General features: G+C 42.9%; 2 protein-coding genes across 4 annotated transcripts in view; one reads left to right on the forward strand and one right to left on the reverse strand.

Annotated features, from left to right (window-relative positions):
* FANK1 (fibronectin type III and ankyrin repeat domains 1) overlaps nucleotides 1-22,021 on the reverse strand; it is a 122,349-nt gene extending 100,328 nt beyond the window's left edge. The window contains 1 exon segment of the mRNA XM_055245989.2: nucleotides 21,797-22,021. The gene's annotated coding sequence lies outside the window, so the exon portion shown is untranslated.
* Nucleotides 22,022-22,256: 235 nt separating this feature from the next.
* Nucleotides 22,257-26,332, forward strand: part of DHX32 (DEAH-box helicase 32 (putative)) — a 59,688-nt gene continuing 55,612 nt past the window's right edge. Inside the window, exon 1 of one of the 3 annotated variants that reach the window (XM_055245805.2) lies at nucleotides 22,257-22,433. Coding sequence is in view for 1 of the 3 variants with exons in the window: in XM_055245791.2 (XP_055101766.1) it covers nucleotides 26,261-26,281 (21 nt within the window). In the remaining 2 variants the exon portion in view is untranslated. Of the gene's footprint in view, nucleotides 22,487-25,778; nucleotides 26,282-26,332 lie in introns of those variants that run through there. The other 2 variants (XM_055245800.2, XM_055245791.2) reach the window with 2 other exon arrangements.

A 26,332-nucleotide genomic window follows, 5' to 3' on the forward strand; every position in this document is an offset into this window, starting at 1 on the left:
TGCATGAGTAACATTATAAAGGCTGTAAGACGTCAAATAATCTTTCCGAGCCTCAGTTTCCTCATCTGTGAACCAGGAATAATATTTACTGAACAAAGTTGTTCTAAGGATTAGTGAAATGTATGTAAAGCACTTAGCATTTAACAGGTGATCAAATGGTAGACGGTGCTTATAAAATGTCTTTATCATGGTAAAGTATACATAACAATATATACATATTTTTTTTGAGATGGAGGCTTGCTCTGTCACCAGACTGGAGTGCAGTAGTGGCGCGATCTCGGCTCACTGCAAACTCCGCCTCCCGGGTTCAAGGATTCTCCTGCCTCAGCCTCCCAAGTAGCTGGGATTACAGGCACCCGCCACCACACCCAGCTAATTTTTGTATTTTTAGTAGAGACAGGGTTTCACCATGTTGGCCAGGATGGTCTTGATCTCTTCACTTCGTGATGTTTGCCTCAGCCTCCCAAAGTGCTGGGATTACAGGTGTGAGCCACCGTGCCCAGCCCGATTTTAACCAGTCTTAAGTGTACAGTTATTGGCATTAAGTGCATTCACATTGTTGTACAACCATCACCACCATCCATCTCCAGAACATTTTCATCATCCCGAAGTGAAACTCTGTACCCAGTAAGCAATAAGCCCTCATTCCTCTCTACCCCAGCCTCTGGCAACCACCAAACTACCTTTTTCTTTTTTCTGACAGGGTCTCACTCTGTCACCCAGGTTGGAGTACAGTGGCATGATCATAGTTCACTTTAAGCTTGAACTCCCAGAATCGAGTGATCCAACCCACCTCAGCCTCCCCAGTAGCTGGGACTACAGGTATGTCCCACCACACCTGACTTTTCTTTTTAAAGTAGAGGAGGTCTCACTATGTTGTCTAGCCTGGTCTTGAACTCGGGCTGAAATGATCCTCCTGCCTTATCCTTCCAAGATTTTGGGATTACAGGAATGAGCCACTGAGCCTGACTACCATTCTACTTTGTTTCTATGAATTTTACTGATCTAGGTATCACATGTAAGTGGAATCATATGTAAGGGAGGAAAAAATATTTTTCCTCCACCCTTTCTAATTTCTTGGCTGGGGCTCTTATACCAAAAGAAGATTAACAAGAGAAAAGCATACACATTTACTTAAGTTTTATATGACACAGAAAAAATTGATTTTTCTGGAAGTAACTTGATATAACTAGGAACCTTTGTAGGGAAATAAAGACCTGAAGAAACAGTTAAACCTATGACTTTGTATATTAGGTTTGTCAAGAGACTAAATTACAACAAATTAGGTTTTATATTAAGTTTATCAGAGGACTACAACAAATTTATAGATTTAATTGGCTTTTATTCATGATTCATGAACCTGGGCACCTTCCACTCTACAAAACACAATGAGAGCTCCCACTGGGCAATAGCAGAACCACAGGTTTTATGAGGTAGGAACAACGAAACAACAGAAAAACCTGATTGGTTAACATCAAGCTCCTTCGGTTACTTTTTTGTAATGGTTAAAGCAGAGGGGACTTCCTTCTTCTGCTGATTCAAGTGGACTGGAATCTCCTGTTTTCAGTAAAAATTGGTCTGTTTGGGGATCTATCTGCTTCCTTAAAGTTTCACTTTGATGACACAGCATTTAGCATAACTCCATTTTGGTTTGGTCTGATCTGTTGAGGGCTAGTGCAGGAGCTCAGCCCAAAAGAATGGCCTCCCATAATTTTTAACAGTGATGAAAAGTGGAGATAAGCAGAAAATTGCGAGAGGACAAAAAGGGGTAGGAGCTAAGTGTAGTAAACTGGGAGGAACAGCAGGACCTATCAGATTCCTCTTAGCATTATCTTCAGAGAGAGAAGGATGCTCCTTCCTCCAGGGACAGGGAGGGCACCTCTTACCCAAGGGCCTTGTGACCTGCGTCAGAGAAGAGGGTGGGAAGGTCAGAGTGTCCTTCCTGTCATTTCTGAGATTCCTTCAGCTTCAAACATTCAATATGCTAAGGTGGCTATTTTGGAGATTATCAAGAAGCTGATCACATGAAATACTTGTTCTTTGGTGACTGGTTTATTTCACTTGGCATAATGTCTTCCAGGTTCATCCATGGTGTAGCATGTGTCAGAATTGCCTTTCTTTGTAAGGCTGAATAGTATTCTACTGCATATAGTGTATATATACCATATTTTGTTTATTCATTTGCAGATAGACACTTGGCTTGCTTCCACCTTTTGGCTATTATGGATAATGCAAATGGTATATTTTAACTACAGATTTTTTTATACCAAATAGACAAACAATCAAAAGGATTTATCCTAGGCCCACAGAGAAGGCAGATTGGGTCCCTGATCGATTACAGGGGTTCTCTTTTTAAAATGCCTTCTTCATAAACCTATGTGAGGGGAATACTGACAGTACCTACTTTTTATAGATGGAAATTCTATTTAAGAGCTCTCATGTCTGGGTGTGGTGGCTCACCCCTGTAATCCCAGCACTTTGAGAGGCCAAAGCAGGCGGATCACGAGGTCAAGAGATCAAGACCATCCTGGCCAACATGGTAAAACCCATCTCTACTAAAAATACAAAAATTAGCTGGGCGTGGTGGCATGTACCTGTAGTCCCAGCTACTTGGGAGGCTGCGGCAGGAGAATCGCTTGAACCCAGGAGGCGGAGGTTGCAGTGGGCTGAGATTGCATCACTATTGCACTCCAGCCTGGTGACAGAGCAAGACCCCAACTAAAAAAAAAAAAAAAAAATTATCATTACTTTCTCATATTACACAGAGGAGCTAAATATGACAATTAACTAAACTGAAGAGACAAACTGCTAATCTCAAGCAGTTATTACAAACTGTCAAGTTAATATAGACAGCAATCTGCAGTTTGAAAATGCCAATCACTGCAAATCACAGGGAAAACATCTCTGCTTCAGTGGAAACACTACACATTGTTTAGATCACACTCCTTCTGTCCCCCAGACTGGAATGCAAGGGTATGATCCTGGCTCATAGCAACCTCCACTTTCCTGGCTCAAGGGATTCTCCCACCTCAGCCTCCTGAGTAGCTGGGACTACAGGCTCATGCCATCATGTCCAGCTAATTTTTGTAACTTTTTTTTGTAGAAACAGGGTCTATGTTGCTCAGGCTGGTCTCTAACTCCTGGGGTCAGGTGATCTACCTCAACCTCCCAAAGTGCTGGGATAACAGGCGTGAGCCACCGCACCCAGCCCCTTTAAGGTTTTCTAGTCTAGCGTTTCACCTGTTTTATGGTATGTGAAGTTGAAAAGAACGGATAATGCAAATGATTCTTGTTTATAAACATGCAAATCAACCTGCCTTGGAAAGCCAATCCTTCTCCATGTGGCAAAGCCACTTATGCATCAATTTCCAGTTTATTTTAATATTCTGAGTAATAGATGTGTCTGTCCTTTGGGTTCCCTTTTGAACTGGTTGTAACATCTCACTGCTCACTTGATATAAAATATTTAACATTTATATCTATATGAGTGATAGTTTTTCCTGTTTCTGATAAGTTACCCTTTAACAAGTATAATATGCACAGGTGAGTTAACACCATGCTTCTCAAAGTGTGGCCTGTGGAAACAGCAGCCTGGCGGTCCCTCGCAGTATTTTTGTCAGAAATGCAGAACACTGGGCCCCACCTCAGGAGTGTGGAGTTGTAGTAGGATCCCTTTCACTGACACATTAAAGTTAGAGCCACCCTAGGTTAATACACACCACTGACTGGCCTCAAGGAATAGGAGTGCTGGATCTACCAGTCTCTCCCAACCATGCCCTGGGCTTTGTCAAGTGCCTTCTGCCTGCCTCGCTCACTCTCTGATCAGACATGGGCTCCCTGCCAGCAGTTCTACCTCATCCCCTCCCCACCTCAGTCAACTCCGGAGTTCACAGACCTCACTTCTGATCTCCACCGCCCCTCCTCCCCTTCTACGGTGACTCAAACCTTCAGGCAGTGAAAATAAGCTCACAAACTAGGAAACTACAGCTTCAGACCACACATTTTCCACTGAGCCAATATCTGAGCAAAAACTAGTTTTCTGGAGTTGGGAGGATGAGGAAGATTTGATATTAAAAGTGTCCTTGGTGGCCTTTCAAAGCTCAACATCATCTAACAAAATTTTATTCCTTTTACATTTCTGTTAGGGAATGTTTAGTTTTTCCTCTTTGATAATGAAAATATGGTTAGGAAACATTACCCTGGACCAATCTTCCTTTTCACAAATCACTGAGGTGTGTCTATCCACAAGTTCTCAGTCCAGCCTACGTTTTCCAGTCTTCCATTTAACTATTCAACCAATACCTGAGTGCCTGTCATGTGTCCGCCCTGCGAACATGCTGGTGACAGTGTGAGCAGGCAGGGCTGGTTCCTGTCCTCATGAAGCTTACGCTACCTGAGGCTGGGGTGTAGAAGTCGACACATAAAAAGACCACCGAGACTTTTAAAAAATATATATAAGGCATACAAAGATGCTGAGCTGGAGCTTTGGAAAATGAAGAAAAAGTAATACAAATTTAGAATGAGACATCGAGGAATGAAGACCATCACTTAACATATCCTATGTTTAAAAAATCTAATATCCGTAGGAAATTGTCTGGGAAGCGGGCAGGGTTTCATATGTAATGACTATTTAGAAAGTTTAGAAGAGTTCTAATGGTTCTTAATTTAAGAATTATAGGAGGTAGATTCAGGTAGAGAGAGAGATTCCCATGATATTCACTGCTGGGTGGAGAAGGAGATCTATCCCCCTCCACTCACAAATATCCTCTTTGTTTTTACTTGACAGTCCTTCATTTAGCTGATCCATCCGTATTTATATTTGTTCTCTTCCGGATCTTGTTTCATAGTCAATATCAAGTGTTGTTGTGTAAACTGCCTGGTCTTGACAGGCCAGGCACAAAGGTAGGCACCATTCGCACAGCATTGCATTTAATCTTCACAAGACCCCTGCAAGGTAGGTCTCACCCTCCCCTGATATAGGTGAAGCAGGAGGCTCAGCGCTGCTACAACTTGCCCCCAGTCCCAGAGCTGGTACACAGCAACGCAGATTGATGGATTCCAATACTCATCGATGCTGCCTTGCCTAACCATGTTGTTGGTGCCAAAATTTTGTAAATTAACCCAGGTTTATCTAAAATTAACTCAAAGTTAACATATGCTATTTGGAAGTAGTGGTGGCAATGACTTAGCAGAGAACTTTTAAGAGAAACAGCTGTGGCAAACGAGCCTGACTCACACTGAAGTTATCTGTAATCAAGTTACCAACTGACAACTGATTAGTGAATGAAGCTGAGCGCCAGGACTCACAACAGCTGTCTGTTTCATAAACACGCCCTCCTTCCTCCTTTTGGCCGACTACTAAAGGGTTTAGGTGTCATGCAGAATGAGTTTGGATGTCATGCAGCGTTTAGGTGTCACCTGAGTTTAGGTGTCATGCAGCACTTAGGTGTCATGCAGAATGAGCAACAAGCAAAATGTAGGTGCAATTGGATAAGGGTGGAGAATTACCAGTATCTTTAGAATCACCTGTTGGGCGTTTCTGTTGATAATCACCAATTCAGGACAGCAAGAACTGAGAAGCCACAAGATTCCCTTAAAAGGCCTCATCCATTTGCATACCTTTGTTTTCAGGAAACAAAAATTATGTCATGTGGGCTCACAGTCGATAGATTTTTTGTTCTGATTTGTATTTCCATGATACATAATTAAGTTTTGTGGTTTCTTTGAAGTTTAAAGAATTCTGAATGTGTATGCTAACACTGATTCATGTTAAAGCTATGCACTAGGCTGGACGCGATGGCTTACGCCTGTAATCCCAGCACTTTGGGAGACGGGCAGATCACTTGAGGTCAGGAGTTCGAGACCCGCCTGGCCAACATGGTGAAAGCCAATCTCCACTAAAAACACAATTAGCTGGGCATGGTGGTGGGCACCTGTAATCCCAGCTACTCGGGAGGCTGAGGCATGAGAATTGCTTGAACCCGGGAGGTGGAGGTTGCAGTGAGCCAAGACTGGGCCACTGCACTCCAGCCTGGACAACAGAGCGAGCAAGACTGTGTCTCAAAAAATAAAAACAAAGCGAAGCACTATATATTAAGTAGATGATTGAATATTTTAACCAAGGGTGTAAATTATTAACCAGGATACTTAAAAACCAATGAAGTTGCTGACATTTTTGAGAGCTGTTTCTTTCCCTAAAGTTTTCACACACACACACACACACACACACACACACACACACACACTTTGGTGGTGCCAATAAAAAGGAAACAAAAATAAAATGGAGAAATGGAGGTAATGATGATCCCCAAGCTAAAGGAAGAGGAGGAGGGGGGTAGATATATGTTATTTTCGTTCTTTCCTATTTGTTTCACTCTTCACTGGAAAAGCACTTGAGTTAGTTTGTGATTCTGTTAGCCCTTCAATATGGTAAGACAAACAGGTTTATCTCATGCGCAAATAATCAATGAGGAGTGGCTGCCTCCAAGAGCCTGGGTAATGTTGACCTTAGTGGGAAGGATCTGAATCAGCTGCCAGGGCCACACATGTGCTGTGTGTTTGTTGACCCCACCTTATGTCAACCAGTCAACATCAAAAACGATCAGGGCATTGCTAGGCAACCACTTCTTCGGTCTTCACTAGTCAATTATTGTGATTAGGATATTTTAGTTCTAACATTTTGTTTTCCTAAATGGAACTTGATAGATGGACAGAATGGATTCCACATCGCATTTTTTTCCCCTCTAACTATCACGCACAGATACCGTCAAGTATATCATCTCCTTCTGTGCAGGGAGCCCGCCCTATGTAAGGTTAACAGGAAGGACACAAAGGTATGCAGTGTAGAAAAAAATAGAAATAAGGACCCAGGCATAACTCTGAAGGAGCTTCTAACTATGTTGTGCAGATGAGGAAGACTCAATAATTAGTAAGTTATCCAAAGAAATTAGGGCTTTTTACTAGCAGAACAGTAAAAATTCTAAGTTTGGTAACACACTGAGTTGAGGAGGCTGTGGGAAAGAGGTATTCACTCATATTGCTACTAGAAGTATAAATTGGTATAACCCATCTAGAGGAGAGTGATTTAACAATTATCAAAACTACCTAGTCCACATTTAGACATTTATTCTGCAGATATACATGCCCAAATGCAAAATGTCAGATACACATTGTTTCTTGCAGCTTTGCTTATCATTGTAAAAATAGCTCTTTTAAGTTTCCTATTGCTGCTATAATCAGTTACCACAAATGTAGCAGCTTAAAACAACAGAAACTTATCTTATTATGAGCCCGGAGGTCAGAAGTCCGAAACACGTCTTGCGAAGCTAAAATCAAAGGTTGGTTCCTTCTGGAGGCTCTAGGGGAGAGTCCGTTTCCATGCCTTTTCCTACTGCTGACGGCTTTCCACACACCTTGGCTTTTCATCGTGTATCACTGCAACCACCACTCCCATCTTCGTATCGCCTGATTCTGACGCTTCTTCTTCCCGCTTATAAGGACGCTTGTGATTGATTCCATTGTGCCCACCTGGATGATACACGCTCCTCTGCCTATCTCACAATCCTTACTCCCAAGGCCCCTTTGGCTATGTAAAGTAATAGATTCCTAGATCAGGGATTTGAATGTGGACATCTCTTTTTTTTGGAAAGACGGAGTCTCGCTCTGTCACCCAGGCTGGAGTGCAGTGGTGCAACCTTGGTTCACTACAACCTCCGCCTCCCAGGTTCAAGCAATTCTCCTGCCTCAGCCTCCCAAGTAGCTGGGACTACAGGTGCATGCCACCACACCCGGCTAATTTTTTGTATTTTTAGTAGAGATGGGGTTTCGCTGTGTTAGCCAGGATGGTCTCAATCTTCTAACCTCATGATCCGCCCACCTTGGCCTGCCAAAGTGCTGGGATTACAGGCGTGAGCCACTGCGCCCGGACTGTGGACATCTTTTATTCAGCCAATCACAATAGCAACCGTCTGGAAACAAACTGGATGTCCGTCAGCAGTGGACTGATTAAATAAATTATGATAAATTCATACAACAGAATACAGTTGTTTAAAATACGAGAAAATGTATCATGTACTAAACAGAAAACTCACCAAAATATAATGTTAGGTGAAAAAAGCAAAGTACAGAACAGACACAGGAATGCAGTATACATAATTTGCTTGTATATATAATGTTTAAACTATCTCTGGAATGATATACCAGGAACTAATCATGGTGGTTACCTGTAGGACAGGAAGAGGGTGGTGGCATTGCAAGAATGAGACTTTTCACTAACACTCTTTCATAATTTTTTATCTTTGAAACTTGTAACTATATTATTTATCCAAAAAGTAAAATAATAAAGTCTAGAAAGAGTAAAAAGAAAACAAAGTGTAAAAAAAGCTACAGATGGGGGAATAAGTACCCATTGTAGGACTCTATGATACAGCTGTACAATTTTTAAAAATGAAAAGTACATATATGTACACATATATGTATATGTTACCAGGAATGCCAGGATATATGATCAAGTGACTGAAAACTATGAGCAAAAAAAGAACAGAAAAGAGAAACCCACAAGTGCTTCAGGTTATTAGAATTATCAGACGTGAACTTTAAAGTAATTGGTAATATTATCAAACCTAGGTTTAAATAACTAGTATTTTTTATCTTGGTGCTAGTTACAGAGGTTTATTTACGTTGCGATAATTCATCCACCTGTACATTTAAGATGGCACATTTTCTCTCAGGTATATTATGCTTCAATACAATTTTACAAGAGTAGAAAACTTGTGGGATGTGACTAAATCTGGGATGGGGGGAAATCTATAATCATAAACGCATGTATTTGAAAACAAAACAAAAAAAGTACTGAAAAACAATGATATGATAGGTGTGGTGGATCTCATGTATAATCCCAACATTTTGGAAGGCCAAGGCAGGAGGTTTGCTTGAGACCAGAACTTCAATACCAGCCCAGGCAACATGGTGAGACCTGTCACAGCAAAAATAATAATAATAATAATTAATTGGGCATGGTGACGCACACCTGTAGTCCCAGCTACTTGGAAGGCTGAGGAGAGAGGATTGGATCACTTGAGCTCAGTAATCTAAGGCTGCTATGAGCTATGATCCATCACTGCACTATAGCCTGAGTGACACAGTGAGACCATGTCTCAAAAAAAAAAAAAAAAAAGAAAAAGAAAAAAAACCCAATGATCTAAGCATCCATCTCAAAAATCCCAGCAAATTAAGCCGAATGAAATTAAAATGATGGAAATAATAAGGATAAAAGCCGAAATTAATGAAAAAAAAAAACCAAAGACATAATAGAGAAAATATAAAAAGCCAAAGCTCTTTCTTTAAAAACAGTATTCCAGTTACTAATCTCTGTGGTAGCCAACCTCCAAGATGGCCCCCAGTGATTCTCACCTCCGCTATCCATGCCTTGTGCAGTTCTCGCTCATATTAAATACAGCTGACCTGTGTTATCAAAAAGATAGTTCAAATTTCCTAGGCTGGATTATAAAATACATGGCAGCTTCCACCTTGCTCACCCTGGGTGAAAGTAGCTACCATATTGCAAGGACATTCAAGCAACCCTACAGAGGTTAATGCATTACATTACAGAGGTCTCCTGCTAACAGACAGCATTGACTTGCTAGCCATGTTGAGTGAGCCGTCTTGAAATTGGATGCCCTAGCCTCAGTCAAGCCTTCAGATGACTGCAGGCCTAATCAACATATTGACCAAGACAGAACCACTCAGCTACAGCATTTCTCAAATCAGGACCCACAGAAGCTCTATATTAGTTTGCTATTGTTGTATAACAAATGAACATCTCAGCAAATATACATATATTGTCTAGTATATTTTCTCTTATACAGTTTCTGTGGGTCAGGATTTCATTTAAGAAAACATATGTTTATTCTTTTTTAAGTGTTTTTTTTTAACTTCCTTTTTTTAAATTTATTTTTTATTTCAATAGGATTTTGGGGAACAGATGGTGTTTGGCTACATGAATAAGTTCTTTGGTGGTGATTTCTGAGATTTTAGTGCACTCATCACTCGAGTAGGGTACATTGTACCCAATGTGTAGTCTTGTCTCCCTCATCCCCACCCCACCCTTTCCCCTGGGTCCCCAGAGTCAATTGGATCATTCTTACGCCTTTGCATCCTCATAGCTTTGCTGCCACCTATGAGTGAGAACATATGATGTTTGGTTTTCCATTCCTCAGTTACTTCACATAGAACAAGTCTCCAATTCCATCCAGATTGCTGCAAATGCCATTATTTTGTTCCTTTTTATGGCTGAGTAGTATTCCATGGTACATATATACCACTTTTTCTTTATCCATTCATTGACTGATGGGCATTTGGACTGATCCCATATTTTTTCAGTTGCAGCCTGTGCTGCTATAAACATATGAGAAAAGGCCAGGCACAGGGGCTCATGCCTGTAATCCCAGCCCTTTGGGAGGCCAAAGTGGACAGATCACCTGAGGTCAGGAGTTCGAGACCAGCCTGACCAACATGCAGAAACCTTATCTCTACTAAAGTACAAAATTAGCTGGGTGTGGTGGCGCATGCCTGTAATCCCAGCTACCCAGGAGGCTGAGGCAGGAGAATCGCTTGAATCCAGGAGGCGGAGGTTGTGGTGAGCCGAGAGTGCATCATTGCACTCCAGCCTGGGCAACGAGAGTGAAACTCTGTCTCCAGAAAAAAAAAAAGTGAGAAAAAACGTTATTCTCTCATATTTTCTGTGGGTCAGGAATTTGGGCACGACTCAACTGGGTTCACTGCATAGGGTCTCACAAAGTTGCAGGCAAGGCGTCAGCTGAGCTAGGTTCAAGCTCATTCAGGTTGTTGACAAAATTCTGTATGTTTTTTATTGGGTATTGGCTGGAGCCCACCCTCAGGTCCTAGACACCACCTGCTGTTGGGCTTCCTCAACATGGTCACACACTTCCTCAAATCAGCAAGGAGAATCTTGGGTACATGCTAGCAATATGCCTATCTCATATCCTAATGTATGTCTCTCTCCTCCTCCTCCTCTCCTCTTCCCTCTCCTTTCTTCTGTGTGCACGCACACACACACACACACACACACACACACATCCCAGGAGTAACAACCCATCAGATTTGCAATATTATGTCAGTTAGAAACAAGTCACAGATCCTACTCAAACTCACTCGATTTCATCCAAAAGGTTGAGAAGTGATCCTATCCACACTAAAAAGGAAGAGATTATACAGAGTACAACACCAGGACATAGAGATCATGGGAAACATCGTAGAAGTCTGCCTATCACAGATAATAAATATTTGTTGTTGTTTGAAAACATTAAGTTTCAGGTAATTATAACCTATTATAATAAGGTTGCAGCAATACATAACTAATTAGTAAGAGTTGTGCCTAATTAGGTACAAGTTAGAATATAAGGATTGAAGAGTTATCACTATAGATCCTACAGATACTAAAAAGATAAGAGTTTGTTTTATTATAAGCAAGCCTATCACAATAAGACAGTTTAGATTAAAAGGCTGGTAAGTTTTATGCTTTGTATATTTTACCATGATAAAAACATTTTATAAGCATCACTTAGCATTTGATCACCTATTAAATGCTAAAGGCTTTACATCCATTTCACTAATCCTTAGAACAACCTTGGTTCAGTAAAAATTATTCCTGGTTTACAGAGGAGAAAACTGAGGCTCAGAGAGGCTAGTCATTTATTTGAAGGTACAAAGGCACTCTTTGTACCTTGCCACACTCTTCTTTAGATAACTGGAAAATTACAGGGGAGAATCTCAGAAATAACTAAGGAAGATGTAATCAAGAAACAAAAGTACAATGTTTGAATAGAGACCAAGTAAAGACGGCTGGGACTGGTTCAGTCCACAAATAATTGAAAGGTAAATCAGTAGGAAAAGGAAAGAATCTCTAGGTTTCAAGATGAAATAGAAGTCATGAGAATTCTATAAATTTAAATTCAAGTTCACTGAAGAGAGCTAGGAATCAGCTACTGTTTGCTACAGATAATATTCAGTAAGGAGCTAACTGCTAATGCACTGGCCTGGGGAAGTGTTTAATGTCAAATAGAAACCAACACTAGTAAAACACTTTCTGGAGGTAAGAATTTTTTTTTTTTGGAGACAGAGTCTTGCTCTATCCCCCAGGCTGGAGTGCAGTGGCGTGATCTTGGCTCACTGCAACCTCCACTTCCCAGGTTCAAGCAATTCTCCTGCCTCAGCCTCCCTAGTAGCTGGGATTACAGGCACACACCATGACGCCCAGCTGATTTTTGTAGTTTTAATAGAGATAGGGGTTTCACCATGTTGGCCAGGCTGGTCTCAAACTCCTGACCTCAGGTGATCCGCCCGCCTTGGCCTCTCAAAGAGCTGGGATTACAGGCGTGAGCCACTGCGCCTAGCTGCTCCTTCTTTCTTTGTAATGGACCTGGGAGATCTTTATGAGGGAAAGGATCATTTCTTTGAATAGGGCAGAATATTAAAGACTAGCCAGCCCTCAGGCTTATGGTGGTTGCCGCTATTCTGCTGAATGTGAACCATAGCCTTTAGAAAGGAGCAAGTCTTTGTGGGATACACAGGATTTGAAGTACATCAAAGGGATGGAAACCCAGCTGACCATGATACCCTCAAGTTGAGTTTTTCCACTGAAGTTGATTATTTGGCACTTCTTTCTGAGCTCAGAAAGTGGTTTTACTTTTGTAATTGTATTGATTATCTTGGGAATGCTCATTCCTGATTGTTTCAGTAAACAGCCTTGAACTCCTGGCCTCAAGTGATCCTCCCACCTCACCCTCCTGAGTAGCTGGGACTACAGGCTGCAGAAACTTTTATGAGAAAATAGAGGGAACAGAGCCAAGCTCATTTTTTGAGATTAAGATAAACTTGATATTGAAACTAGACTTGTCACAGAGTGCGAGAGGCGGGAGTTATCTCCCAAATCCAAGTTCTGCCTCTGGAGTATTAGACATGGCCTCACTGTCCTGTATCTGCAAGGGATTTACACTGATTATAGCATTAGTAAAACCTATGTTCTATTCATCATGAAAAGTCATTTTTTAAAGATTCCAGAATTATTAGAGGCAGAAACAAATTGAAAGGTTGTACACCTACACCTGCTGTTTGAAAAACACAACTTACCAAAGCCAAACAGAAGAAGTATGTAAACTCCTATGTCTAGTAATAGGTAGAATCTGTAATTTAAAACTTTCCCACAAAAACAATTCCCAGTTCCTGATGGCTTCACTGGTGAAGTCTTCAATGAAAGGGAAAAGTAACACCAACACTACAGAATTTCTTTTTTAATTTTAGGGACAGAGTCACAGTCACATTCCAGTGATCCTCCCACCTCAGCCTCCTGAGCAGCTGGGACTAGACTACAGAAACTCTTTTTTTTTTTTTTTGAGACGGAGTCTCGCTCTGTCACCCAGGCTGGAGTGCAGTGGTGCAGTCTCGGCTCACTGCAAGCTCCGCCTCCCGGGTTCACGCCATTCTCCTGTCTCAGCCTCCCTGGTAGCTGGGACTACAGGCACCTGCCACCATGCCTGGCTAATTTCTTTTTTTTTTTTTTTTTTTTTTGTATTTTTAGTAGAGACAGGGTTTCACTGTGTTAGCCAGGACGGTCTCGATCTCCTGACCTGGTGATCCACCCGCCTCGGCCTCCCAAAGTGCTGGGATTACAGGCGTGAGCCACCACGACTGGCCAGAAACCTTCAAGAGAACAAAAATAAAGGGAACAGAGCCATGCTCATTTTTTGAGATTACAATAAACTTGATACCAAAAGTAGTCTAAAAAATTACAAACAGTAATACAGGCTAATCAGTCACATGAACACAAGCCCAAAAGTCATTTTTAAAAACAGCACACTAAGCAGGGTGCAGTGGTTCATGCCTGTAATCCCAGCACTTTGGGAGGCTGAGGTGGGAGAAGTGCTTGAGCTCAGGAGTTCCCTTTATTTTTGTTCTCTTAAAAGTTTCTGCAGCCTGTAGTCCCAGCTACTCAAGAGGCTGAGGTGGGAGGATCACCGGACCGTGACTGTGAATAGCCACTGCACTCCAGCCTGGGCAACATAGTGAGACTATGTCCCTAAGATTAAAAAAAAAAAATCTGTAATGTTGGTGTTATTTTTTCCCTTTCATTGAAGAATTCACCAGTGATGCCATCAGGAACTGGGGATTGTTTTTATGAGAAAGTTTTAAATTATGGATTCTATTTATTTCATAAATATAGGGGTATACATACTTATGTTTGGTTTTGGTAAGTTGAGTTTGTCAAACAGTAGGTATACAACCTTTTAATTTGTTTCTGCTTATAATTGTGGAATCTTTTTTTTTAAAAAATGACTGACTTTTCATGAGTAGAACATAGGTTTTACTAATACTACACTCAATGTTAATTCCTTGCAGTTCAAGGACACTGAGGCCCTGTCTAATAATACAGAAGAAAAACTAGGATAGTGGCAAGACTAGCCTGGGGAACAAAGTGAGACTCCAGTTCAAAAAAATAAAAAATTAGCCAGGTGTGGTCACACACATTCTGTGGTCCCAGCTACTCGGGAGGCTGAGGCAGAAGAATAGCTTGAACCCAGGAGGTGGAGGTTGCAGTGAGCCTAGATTGCGCCATTGCACTCAGCCTGGGCGATAAGAATGAAACTCTGTCTCAACAAAACAAAACAAAACAAACAAACAAAAAATATATATAGAGAGACAGAGGCTGCCTAGAGAGGAATAATACACTAAACTAGCAATGCTAGTTTCAATTTAGGGTGAATTACTTCAGTAGAGAACTGAAGTACGTGCACTAGCCTGAATACGTTAATTTAAATTAAAAAAATTAAAACTTAAAAAAAATTAGAGATGGGGTCTCAACACGTTGCCCGGGCTGAATCCAAACTCCTAGGTTCAAGCAGTCCTCCAGCCTCAGCTTCCCAAGTAGCTGAATAAGCTAATTAACTTGTTTTGTTTCTTTCAGGGAGTGCACAACAGGTGGAGGGAGGAGGCAGGAGTGTGGGGATGAGAGCACCTTCCCAGGAAAAGGCCTGGAAGAGTTTCTAACAACCAGGAAAGGCCTGGGGCACAGTAAAAGGAACTGGCCTCTGCTTCTAGGAGAAAGGAATGCCTCCTCCCTTCTTCCAGCCTCCCTTAAGAAAAATACCCAAGAACGCCCCCAGCCCTGTGAGCACAGAGCACTGGTGTGAGTTGTTTACTTGTTAATGAGTTTGCACCACTGTCTGCATGTAGTGAGTCATTCAGGTCATTCTGGGATGATGTTGGTATGCACAAACCCCTCCTTTAATCTGGTTGGCTAGTTCAGAATAGACAAGTTTTAACACTGCTTCCTTCTCCTGTCAAGAAGTAAAGCCCAGGTTCTGAGGAACAGACTCCATCTGGAGACCATGTTTGGTGAACCTGAGCTTCGGGAAAGACACAGCTTCAAGCCTCAAGTCGTTTTGCCCCTTCCTGTGGCTGACAGCATCAGAGGTCAGGATCACAATGAATTTTACCATTTTGATGGGGATTTTAAAACATGACTGTTTAAAAGGCGCTGCTTTGAAAATTTTTTTAATCTTGATTTATATATGCATTTATTTCTTGGTAAGATTTGAATTATAACCTAATTGATAGACTTAATATTCTTCGGGGCTAAGACTACATGAGAAAAAAATGTTATACAGATTTTTTAAATGATTCCTGGGCTTAAGGAAGAAATTACTTTTAAATCCTTACCAGTCTCCCAGATAATTAATGAGCAGGTGCTGCCTGGGAGTGTAAAGATTTTTAGGTCTTATGACCTCGTGGCCACTTGGTCCAAAAAATAAGATTACTTGCCTCTTTCCTTATTCTTACCGGATAGAATGAGACTTGTTTAAAACATCTCGTTTAGGTTAGAAAAGAAAATGGGACACCATATTTGTAATCGACCTAACATGAGTACCTGATTTAAATGAACTTCACCCAAAGCACACTCCACAAGAGGTACTTCAAATTTCACTGGAGCACAGCCCTTTGTGTTGTAGAATAATGTAGAATAAAATGGCTTTCTTTTTTTAAGTACACCACAACACTCTTAAGGAAATAAAAGTAGGCAAGGCATCTATGTGTGAACAGCAGTGCTGTCCATTCCATGAATGTTTAGGGTCTACTCCGTGTTAGGCACTAGGGACAGGGCAAATAGGGCAGACAGCTCCCCTGACCTCTTCCACCACCCTACAGTCGAGTGAAGAAAGTCGATTTTTTTTTTTTTTTGAGACGGAGTTTTGCTCTTGCCTCCCAGGCTGGAGTACAGTGGCGCTATCTCCCTCACTGCAACCTCCACCTCCCAGGTTCAAGCAATTCTCCTGCCTCAGCCACGTGAGCAGCTAGGATTACAGGCGTGCAACACCACACCTGGCTAATTTTGTATTTTTAGTAGAGACGGGGTTTCACCAGTTGGCCAGACTGGTCTCGAACTCCTGACCTCAGGTGATCCGCCTGCCTTGGCTTCCCAAAATGCTGGGATTACAGGCGTGAGCCACCACATCCAGCTAGATTTTAAATATTAACAAAATAATAACAAGTTCTGATTATTACTATTAAGAGAAAAGCGCAGAGATAGAATAACATCAGAGAGGGGACACCAACACTTTAGGAAGCCAGGGAAGGGCTGGAGGAGGTGAAATTTAGGCAAAGATTGAAGGACATTAGGAGTCAGAACTGCCATAGCAGGATGGAATAGCATCCCTGGCAGAGAGAAAAGCTTGTTCAGAGTCACAGCCCTGAAAGAAGCTTGTTTGAGGGACTACAAGAAGACCAATGTGCTTGAAGCATAATATGTCTAAGATCAGATGTGTGATGAGTTTGAAGAGGCAGCTAGATCACCGTAAGAACTTTGGAGGGCTTTTGGCAGGAGAGTGACATGATCTGATCTGATGTATATTTTGAAAGGTCACTCCAGCTTCCAGATAGCAGTGGAAGAAGACATGCAAAAATCACAATCATAACTTACACGGCATGGTAGCTTGGAGTACCAATGATTACAGTAGGGAGGAAGAGGAAGCACATTTGGGGTAATTTTGGAAGTGGAATAAACAGACCTGCTGGTGGATGGGGAAGGGTGGGGTGAGGGTTGGTAATGAGGAGCCAAGGATGACTCATTTTCAGGTTGGAGTAACTGGGAAGGCTGGGAAGACTAGTGGAGAAACAGGTTTGGAGAAAGAAGCCTCAGTCCCTTAGTCATTCACCTCAGTTTCTTAGTCATTGGAATACCTTAGATCTCTATCTACCGTTTCTTTAAAAACATGCGTGAGCCCAGTAGGCAGTCCTGGCTACTCAGGAGGCCGATGGGAGAGGATCCCTGGAACCCAGGAGTTTGAGGCATACCTGGGCAACACAGCAAGACCCTGTCTCTCTAAAAACAACTACAAAAAAAAAAAAAAAAAGGGCAGAAAAAGGCTGGGCACAGTGGCACACGCCTATAATCCCAGCACTTTGGGAGGCCGAGGCGGGTGGATCACATGAGATCAGGAGTTCGAGACCAGCCTAACCAACATGGTGAAACCCTGTCTCTACTAAAAATACAAAATTAGCCAGGCATAATGGCACACACCTGTAATCCCAGCTACTTGGGAGGCTGAGACAGGAGAATCGCTGGAACCTGGGAGGCGGAGGTTGCAGTGAGCCAAGCTAGTGCCACTACACTGCAGCCTGGGTAACAGAGCGAGACTGTCTCAAAAAACAAAAAACAAACAAACAAACAAAAAACCAGAAAGAAACATATGTAGCAGACAACTGCTGCCTGCTGGGCCTAAACTAACCCCAGATTTTTAAAATATATATAGATAGCAAGAGCTTACAGAACAGGCAGCACCAAGTGGGAGCTGGGGGGGCTTCTCTTGATGCTGCATTTGATAAATATACACAGTTTTTACTCAGATTATATGTTTGCTTAGATTTGGGCTAAAGATCCCCAAAGCCGCCCCTTGCTATTGACATTCATTAAGAAATTAGGGAAGAGATAGTGCTATTGAACTATTTTCCAAAAAAAGAAAAGGACAAAAACCCAAAACAAATGGGATGTGATGTACGTTTTCCATGTTGTTTTATACATGAGCTATCTTTCCAACACTGAAGTTGGTTTAGCAAGAAAATAATTAAAGACGTCAATGTGCAAACCAAGAGCCAAAACCACTCTCAACAGCCCAAGGTTGTGAACGTATTTAATTTGCCCCTTCCCTGGGGAGTCATTTCTTGGATCATTGACTTATTATTATTCTGTAAAACAGTGGTAGCCCCTGCCTTCCTCTGCTTGCTGCCAGAGTATGATCCAGCTGTGGGTTCTGAAGAGTTTATGTTTATTGGATTTTAATGACTTAGTTAACAAAGGTCATTCCTAAAAGTAATAGAAAACTAAGGGTGTGGAAACAGAACAGGAAAGACCGACTCGAGGGTTATTTCTAGTAGTTCCTTGGTGTTGTCCGTAGATACACGTTTAATCCTTAAAAGCAATTATGAAGGATTCTTCCTCATAATCAATTTACTGATGCTATATTCAACTATACTTGTAAAATGTTATTTTAGACCTCTCAGTAACAAAAGGAACAGGGCTTAAAATACGGTAGATAATATCGGCATAACAATGTATTGTTAACATAATACTGCTGACAGTCTAATTGTAATTAACGGTAATACTTGATGTCGCATCTGTAGTGCTTCCATTATCGCTGACAGTAGGAAATAACCTCAGTCTCAGGTGAAATCTGGTTGGATACAAATCTCCAAGTTAAAAGAAACCTCAAAGATCATTTAATCTTGTCCTTTTAAATATTTAGTAACTGTGAATAGTAGTAAATATTTATCCAAATGATGTTTCTTAGACTGTAAAAGAATTTCCAGGCTGGATGTGCTGGCTCACGCCTGTAATCTTAGCACTTTGGGAGGACAAGGCAGGAGGATCACTTGAGGCCAGGGGTTCGAGAACAAATTGGGCAACAAAACCAGACTTTATCTCTATTCAAAGTAAATAAAATTTAAAAAAAAAATTAGGGGCCAGGCACGGTGGCTCACGCCTGTAATCCCAGCACTTTGGGAGGTCGGGACGGGAGGATCACCTGAAGTCAGGAGTTCAAGACCAGCCGAACCAACATGGAGAAACCCCGTCTCTACTAAAAATACAAAATTAGCCAGGCATGGTGGCGCATGCCTGTAATCCCAGCTACTTGGGAAGTTGAGGCAGGAGAATTGCTTGAACCCAGGAGGCAGAGGTTGCGGTGAGCCAAGATCACACCATTGCACTCCAGCTTGGGCAACAAGAGCGAAACTCTGTCTCTAAATAAATAAATAAATTAGCTGGGTATGGTGGCACACACCTGTAGTCACATCTACTCAGGAGGCTCAGGTGAGAGGATCGCTTGAGCCCAAGAGTTCGAGGGTGTAGTGAACTATGATTGCACCACTATACTCCAGCCTGGGTGACAGAGCAAGACCCTGTCTCAAAAAAAAAGAAAAAAAAACAAAAGACAAACGAGCTAAATGGTAATTGAATTATTTAAAATTAAATTGAAATCATTTAAGAATATGTGGAAAGAAAGAAATTTACAGTCATTCCTCAGGTATAAATTAAATATTTTCCACCTCAAAATCCAATGACATGAGATATAAATGTATAGTTCACATATGTAATATATTTCTCACATGGTTACAGAACCTTTCTGATCTGGCTCCGGTTGACTTTTCCAGCCTTATCTCATTTCTCCTCCCTCCTTCCAACCCTGTTTTTTCCTCCTCCTCTCCTTAGCTACAGCTTAATTTACTAATCTAATCTTCCTACTGTGAGCCTCAAACCCACGCTGCGGTCTCAGGGCCTATGTACAAGTAATTCCCACTGCCTGGAATCCCTTGCCCTCATTCTTTGCTGGGTCATTCTGCAGACCCAGCACTACTTCCTCTTGGGAGCCTTCTGTCCATCTCCTCTTCCCCCAATCTCCGAACCCCACCAAGACCTCAGTAGTTCTTTTTTTTTGAGACGGAGTCTGGCTCTGTCACCCAGGCTGGAGTGCAGTGGCGCGATCTTGGCTCACTGCAAGCTCCGCCTCCCAGGTTCACGCCATTCTCCTGCCTCAGCCTCTCCGAGTAGCTGGGACTACAGGCGCCCGCCACCACGCCCGGCTAATTTTTTGTATTTTTAGTAGAGACGAGGTTTCACCGTGGTCTCGATCTCCTGACCTCGTGATCCGCCCGCCTCGGCCTCCCAAAGTGCTGGGATTACAAGCGTGAGCCACCGCGCCCGGCCTCTCAGTAGTTCTTGAGCAAGCCTCTGCTTAGTTTTCCTGGGATGACCAAAACTAACAGTTCCATTGTTCAATCCCCAATCCCTAGAACAGAGCTGCAACATAACAGGCACTATAAACGAATGAAAGGATAAAGACAGCACTGAAGAACTTGAAATTATAGTTTACACATGTAAACAGTAACATAAATCTGAAGAAATAAAGTTTTTGTTTGTTTTTTCGAGACGGAGTCTTGCTCTGTCACCAGGCTGGAGTGCAGTGGTGCAATCTGGCCTCACTGCAACCTCCGCCTCCCGGGTTCAAGCGACTCCCCTGCCTCAGCCTCAGCCTCAGCGTCCCAAGCAGCTTGGACTCCAGGCACGCGCCACCACGCCTAGCTTTTTTTTTTTTTTTTTTTTTTTGTAATTTAGTAGAGATGGGTTTCACTACGTTGGCCAAGATGGTCTCAATCTCCTGACCTCGTGATCCACCTGCCTCAGCCTCCCAAAGCGCTGGGATTACAGGCGCGAACCACCGGGACTGGCCAAGTTGTTGTTTTTAAAAGATGTATTTCAACTCACTTCTTCTCTAAGGCGGGAGTATACACAGCCCGGCATCAGTTTGACATACAACAAAAATTTTAGCGTTGTTGTATGCTAAACTTCTTTTACTGGATTAAAAAAATGTAGAATCCAAAGAGCTGTAAATGCAAATGACAAATACTGTACAAAATCTATCAAGCAACTATAAGTCACAACTTGCAAATGAGTTAAAAGAAAAGGAAATGTATTTGAAACTTTTCCTCAGCAAATGAGTTAAAAGAAAAGCAAAAGTATTTGAAATTTTCTTAGTGGAAAACGAATGACCTTTAAAAATGCCAACATTTTCCCCAGAGAATAGATTTGGTCTGAGTTCTTCATTTCTGAAATTGTACAAGATAAGACGACTTGGTTTGAGAGTCAAACTGCATCCTTCTATAAAGGTTTTAGACACTTTAAGTATCCATACAAAATACTCCCCTTATTTTGAGAATAAAAGGAACAATAAGACAGCTTAGACGGGGCAGAGAAAGAAAGGCCTTGAAACAAAGTCCCTGGAAAGGTAAAAACAACAACAAAAATAGTAAGTTAGAACTCGTGTTAGATCTGATAACTCAAAACTGCACAACTTTTGCCATACATCGAAAGCAACATGGGAAAACAGAAAAAGAAATCACAAACATTTTTTGAGTGTCCTAACTTGTCGAACCCCTAAGAATGAATCAAATACACTTGGACAAAGCTCTTTTCTCTCTCTCTCCTTCAAGTCGCAGACTAGGGGTGTGGGGCGGGAAGTACGACGGGGTCTCTAATAAATACAAGACCCAGCCTCGTGGCGTGTTTAATTGCTGACATTTTAGAAGAAAAATGGGCTATTTACAATTAATGAACCAAACTACCAAAGTAAAATCATGACAGTAGGAGGAGGAAGGAGTAAATGGAACTGTCTGGGCGAAGTTTCAGGAAGGCGCACGCTGGGGTCGCTGCGCCCTCCCCTGCCCATACCTCGGGGCTCTCCCGTCGCTCCCGGCCCCCAGCGCGGACTCTCGGGCGCCGGCGGCCCAACCTTACAGACTTGGCAGATGCAGCCCCCTTCTCCCCTCTCCAAGAGAGAAAAGCGCGAGGAGACGCAAACCGTATTTCCGTGTCCAAGCGTTGAAACCTGCGGAGTCGCGCGCGGGGCGCCCACATTCGTTCCCGGCGAGCCCCAGCCCGGTCGCCCGCCCCGGTCCCAGCTCCAGCCCGGGCCTCCCTTACTCTGGGGCTCCATGATCGGCTGCTCCCCGGCCTCCGCGGGCGAACCCCGGGGCTCCTAACGCCTCTCAGCCAGGGCCGGCGTCCCTACGGTTGCCCTGACAACCCGGAGGCGGAGTGGGCAGAACCGGAGAGACGGCGAGCGGGAGGGACCAAAAGCCGCAGGAAGTGAGGGAGCGCGTGAGAACCCGCGCGTCGCCGGGGACACTGAGCGAGGGTAGCGGCTAGGTCACCGGCTGAGGACACTGCCCCTGAAGCCCGGTCAGGCGGTCGCGCCCTCCCTGGCGTCCCCCGCGGCCCCGCAGGACGTGTGCCCCGACGTCGCCGACCCGCGGCCCCCGCCGTCGCCGACTCGCGGCGTCCGTCGGGCGAGTGGGCCCGCCCGCGGGTAAGGCGCCGGCCCTGGGCCTCCCTCCCGGGACTCGGGAGCCGCCGCTGCAGGTAACAGCGGGGCCCCGGCGGCGGAAGAGGTCGGGGGTCGACGCAGGGGCGGGCGCGCCCCGAACTGGGTGGGCGGCCCCGGCGCACCTGTTGTAGCCGCCTGGGGGTCCTCTACCCGCAGTTGGCCGTGGACGTTCCCCGCCCCGACTCCGAAACGCCGAGGGCGGCCTCCGCGCCTCCTGCTCCAGGAGCCGCGCCTCACCGGGAGGACGGAGCCCTGCGGGCAGTCCTCGCACCAGGGGCTCCCTGGGCGTGGGCCGGGCCTGGGGCAGTCCCTCGAGCCCCCCTGACGGGAAGCGTGGAGCAATGCGAGCCGCCGCCGTCGTCGCTGTCGTCCCCAGTGAGCCGGGCGCGTCTCCTGAATCGCGAGAGCCAGGAGCACGGCTTTGCCCCTTCATCCCCGTGTCCCATTTCAGGCAGGGGGCCCGCGTTGGATCTTTCCGCTGGCTTCGTTTTTTGTGTGTTGATTTGTTTCAGTCCTTCGCGTTTCCGGTTGAGTTTCGGAATCTGCCCACCCGTTTTGTGGCCAAACTTTGTAGGGCTGTGAAACAATGTAACATTATCCCACACAATAGTCTTTCATACTGGTTTTAAAACACAGTGATTCAGGGTTTGCTTTAAGGAAGCTTTGAGGATCACAAGGGATTATTATCTGGTAGGTTGTAAAAATTCAAACAACCGGGAGAGTATCAGAAGTTCCGGAACGCCCGAAGGAGGAAAGAAAAATGGAGAAGAGAGAAAAAGGATAAGCAAGAAAGTGCAGGGGCCTTAAGGGTGTGGGGGGCTGCAGGCTTGATTTGGTACTCAGGTCTGGAGATTATGGCCCCTCTATTAATTCCAACCGCTGCTCCAGACAGTACTTGAGGGAAATGGGAGGAAGAGCCGTTTTGGGGGTCATGCAAGTGATTACTAATCTTGCCAGTAGAAAGATTTCCACTCCATGGATGACAAGGACACTAAGGAGAATTACTTTCCTCTTAGAAAGGGAATCATTCAGAGGTTAATTGAACTTGAGAAGCGTATATTCTGTGATGGAAACTGACATTTATTATATTCTTCCAAATTAGGTTTTCCCCCTCTCAGACTATATGTGGACTTTTTCAGATTAATTGTCAAAACAAGAAGGTTTATGTGTGGATATTGACAAGCAGCGTGATATATACAGAACACATAATTCTTAAAACTGAAATATTAAGGTAATAAATTAAGGGTGGAAAGTAAACATTTCATGGAACCTTAACTCCCTGTTCCTGAAATTTAGAGACGGGCTTCATTTTTAGACAAAGTATCTGAAGATCAGCAGTACTTCTGTATCCAGTGGTTCTCAAGTTCTAGTTTACATATCATTAGCAAAATCACAAAGCGGTCTTTCCATTCAAGATACAAATAGAGTGATCAGTATATCATAAAAGTGACAAGGTAGTGATTTAAAAAACACCTGGCATTTATTGACAAAAGAAAAGGTAGGATTAAGTCTGCTCAAACAGTAAAGGATTAGCATTAGTATTTTTTTAAAAAAGAAGAAACAACAGTGCAGGTCTCTATGCTAAAGTAATAGGGACTGAAGAAGTTTTAAGGTTGGAAAAAATGGGGATATGTATCGGTGAAATACTTTGTAATCATATAGAATGATGATTTTATCAGCAGCTGTGAAGTTGACTTTGAGGAAATTTAGAATTGAAATAGTTTAGGTGACAGGTAAAGGCAACTGTGAAAAGCAACATTTGATTTTAGGGGACAGGGTACCTGTGGAAGAAGACTGGTTAGGGGGTGGAAGAGAGGCGTAAAGGAACTGAAATGTCTGAGGCAGGGACAATATTCAGTTTCTCTTCCTCTAGCACCTAGTGCAATGTACTTGTTAAATGTTTGTTGAATGAGTGAGAAGGGCTTTAGAGAAATTGCTTTGGATATAGGGATACACTTTACTATTGGAGAAGACACCCGAGGTCAGAAAGATGCTAATGAGATAGGGGTGGGGGATGAATGGTAAAGACATTGATTGTACTTTTTTGGAGTTTTCTACCATTGTGTTTTATTTCTTTTCACCGGCATGTTCAGTATGTTATTAGTGGTCAAATGAAAAGGAATAAAGTTCTATATGTATTTTTTTAAGTCTCCAAGCTCATTACTAGATAGAATAATTACATTATTGTTTACTTTGCTGATGTATAACTAAATGTAGCAACCCGAAGCATTATGGACAGGGAATAACAAAATAACAATGAAGAGACAGATGTAGTCTTTTTCTTATTTAAATCTCTTGACTACCTCAGAATTCAAAGTAAAAATAACTTTAGTGGGAGGTTAACATTATTTAATGCAAATAGGTTGATAAAAAATGTAGCAAATGAACATGTTATTAATAGTTCTGTCTTCTAGCCTTACTGTGGTAAGTTGAAGGAAGTTTTCATTTTTGTTTTTGTTGGTTTTAGGGTTTTTGTTGGTTTTTGTTTTCTTTACCAGGGTAAGGGTACTTTTTTTTCTATCTGATACTTTCTGAAACTCTTAAGGAGTTCAGTCAAAGGTGGAAAACAATCAAATTTCTATTTTTGGTGTTTTCCTCTTTGTTCTCCAAACTTGTTGTGGTCTACATTCAATTTGTTACACTCACGTGGAATGTCTCTCTCTCAGCCCTTTACTCGTCTGTAGTCTAAAGGAGACTGGCCGGGCGCGGTGGCTGACGCCTGTAATCCCAGCACTTTGGGAGGCGGAGGCGGGCGGATCACGAGGTCAGGAGATCGAGACCATCCTGACTAACATGGTGAAACCCCGTCTCTACTAAAAATACAAAAAATTGGCTGGGCATGGTGGCGGGCGCCTGTAGTCCCAGCTACTCGGGAGGCTGAGGCAGGAGAATGGCGTGAACCTGGGAGTTGGAGGTTGCAGTGAGCCGAGATTGGGCCACTGTACTCCAGCCTGCGTGACAGAGCAAGACTCCGTCTCAAAAAAAAAAAAAAAAAAAAAAAAAAAGTTAAATAAATAAAGAAATAAAGGGGACTGCAGGACCATGCTGCCCCAGTTTCTGGAAAGTCTTTCAAGATTAGGCTAATGCCCGCTAAATGCACTTCTCTCTCCTACTGGGGGTGCTACACAGTTTAGCATTTAGCTCTGTAGTATGCTTTCTTACAGAATTTTATCTCATATGTATGGATCTTATACCTCTGACTAGATTAAATATTTTTGGAGCTAAGTGCATGACTTTACGCTTCTTCTGTGTTGCTTTTAGCACACGGTGGGCTTCATTGTGTACCTGATAATTTAAGTAGGATAATAATAGAGAGGTCAAACCTTTAGTTAGGGGTCATTGCATTAATTTCTAGCTTTGCCCCTTTGGAAAACCAGAAGCTATTATTTTGTCCTTGATAACTTGGGATAATAAAACCTGCAATGGTTGTCTGATAGTCTAGTTGTGAGAATCAAGATAAATGTGATTATAGATATGAATGAAAATATCTTGTATGTCGTAATCAACTTTTTTAATATAAAGGGCTGTTATTGACTTGGGCATAGAGCAGACATTGATTCTGCATTCACAATGTGTTAGGTACTTCCTGGGCTCTGGAATTGCATGTCATAAAGGGTGAACAGGAAATGACCAGGTGCTTCCGAAGCAGAAGAACAGCCTGGGCTGAGGCACGAAGGCCGGGAGAACAACTAAGCCATGGTTTATTGTGGCTGAACTGGAGAATACTTCTTCATGTGTATTAGCAGAAAATGGGAGGAAGTAAGGCCAGAAAGGCAAATGTGGGCTAAATCAGAAGGAACCTAAGGACCATGAGTTTATTTTCCTTAAAGGTAATAAGGAGGATTTGGGTCAGTGACTGGATCAGTTTGCATTTGAAAAGG

Source organism: Symphalangus syndactylus, chromosome 2 (genome assembly GCF_028878055.3).
Source record: "Symphalangus syndactylus isolate Jambi chromosome 2, NHGRI_mSymSyn1-v2.1_pri, whole genome shotgun sequence".
Lineage (NCBI taxonomy): Eukaryota > Metazoa > Chordata > Mammalia > Primates > Hylobatidae > Symphalangus > Symphalangus syndactylus.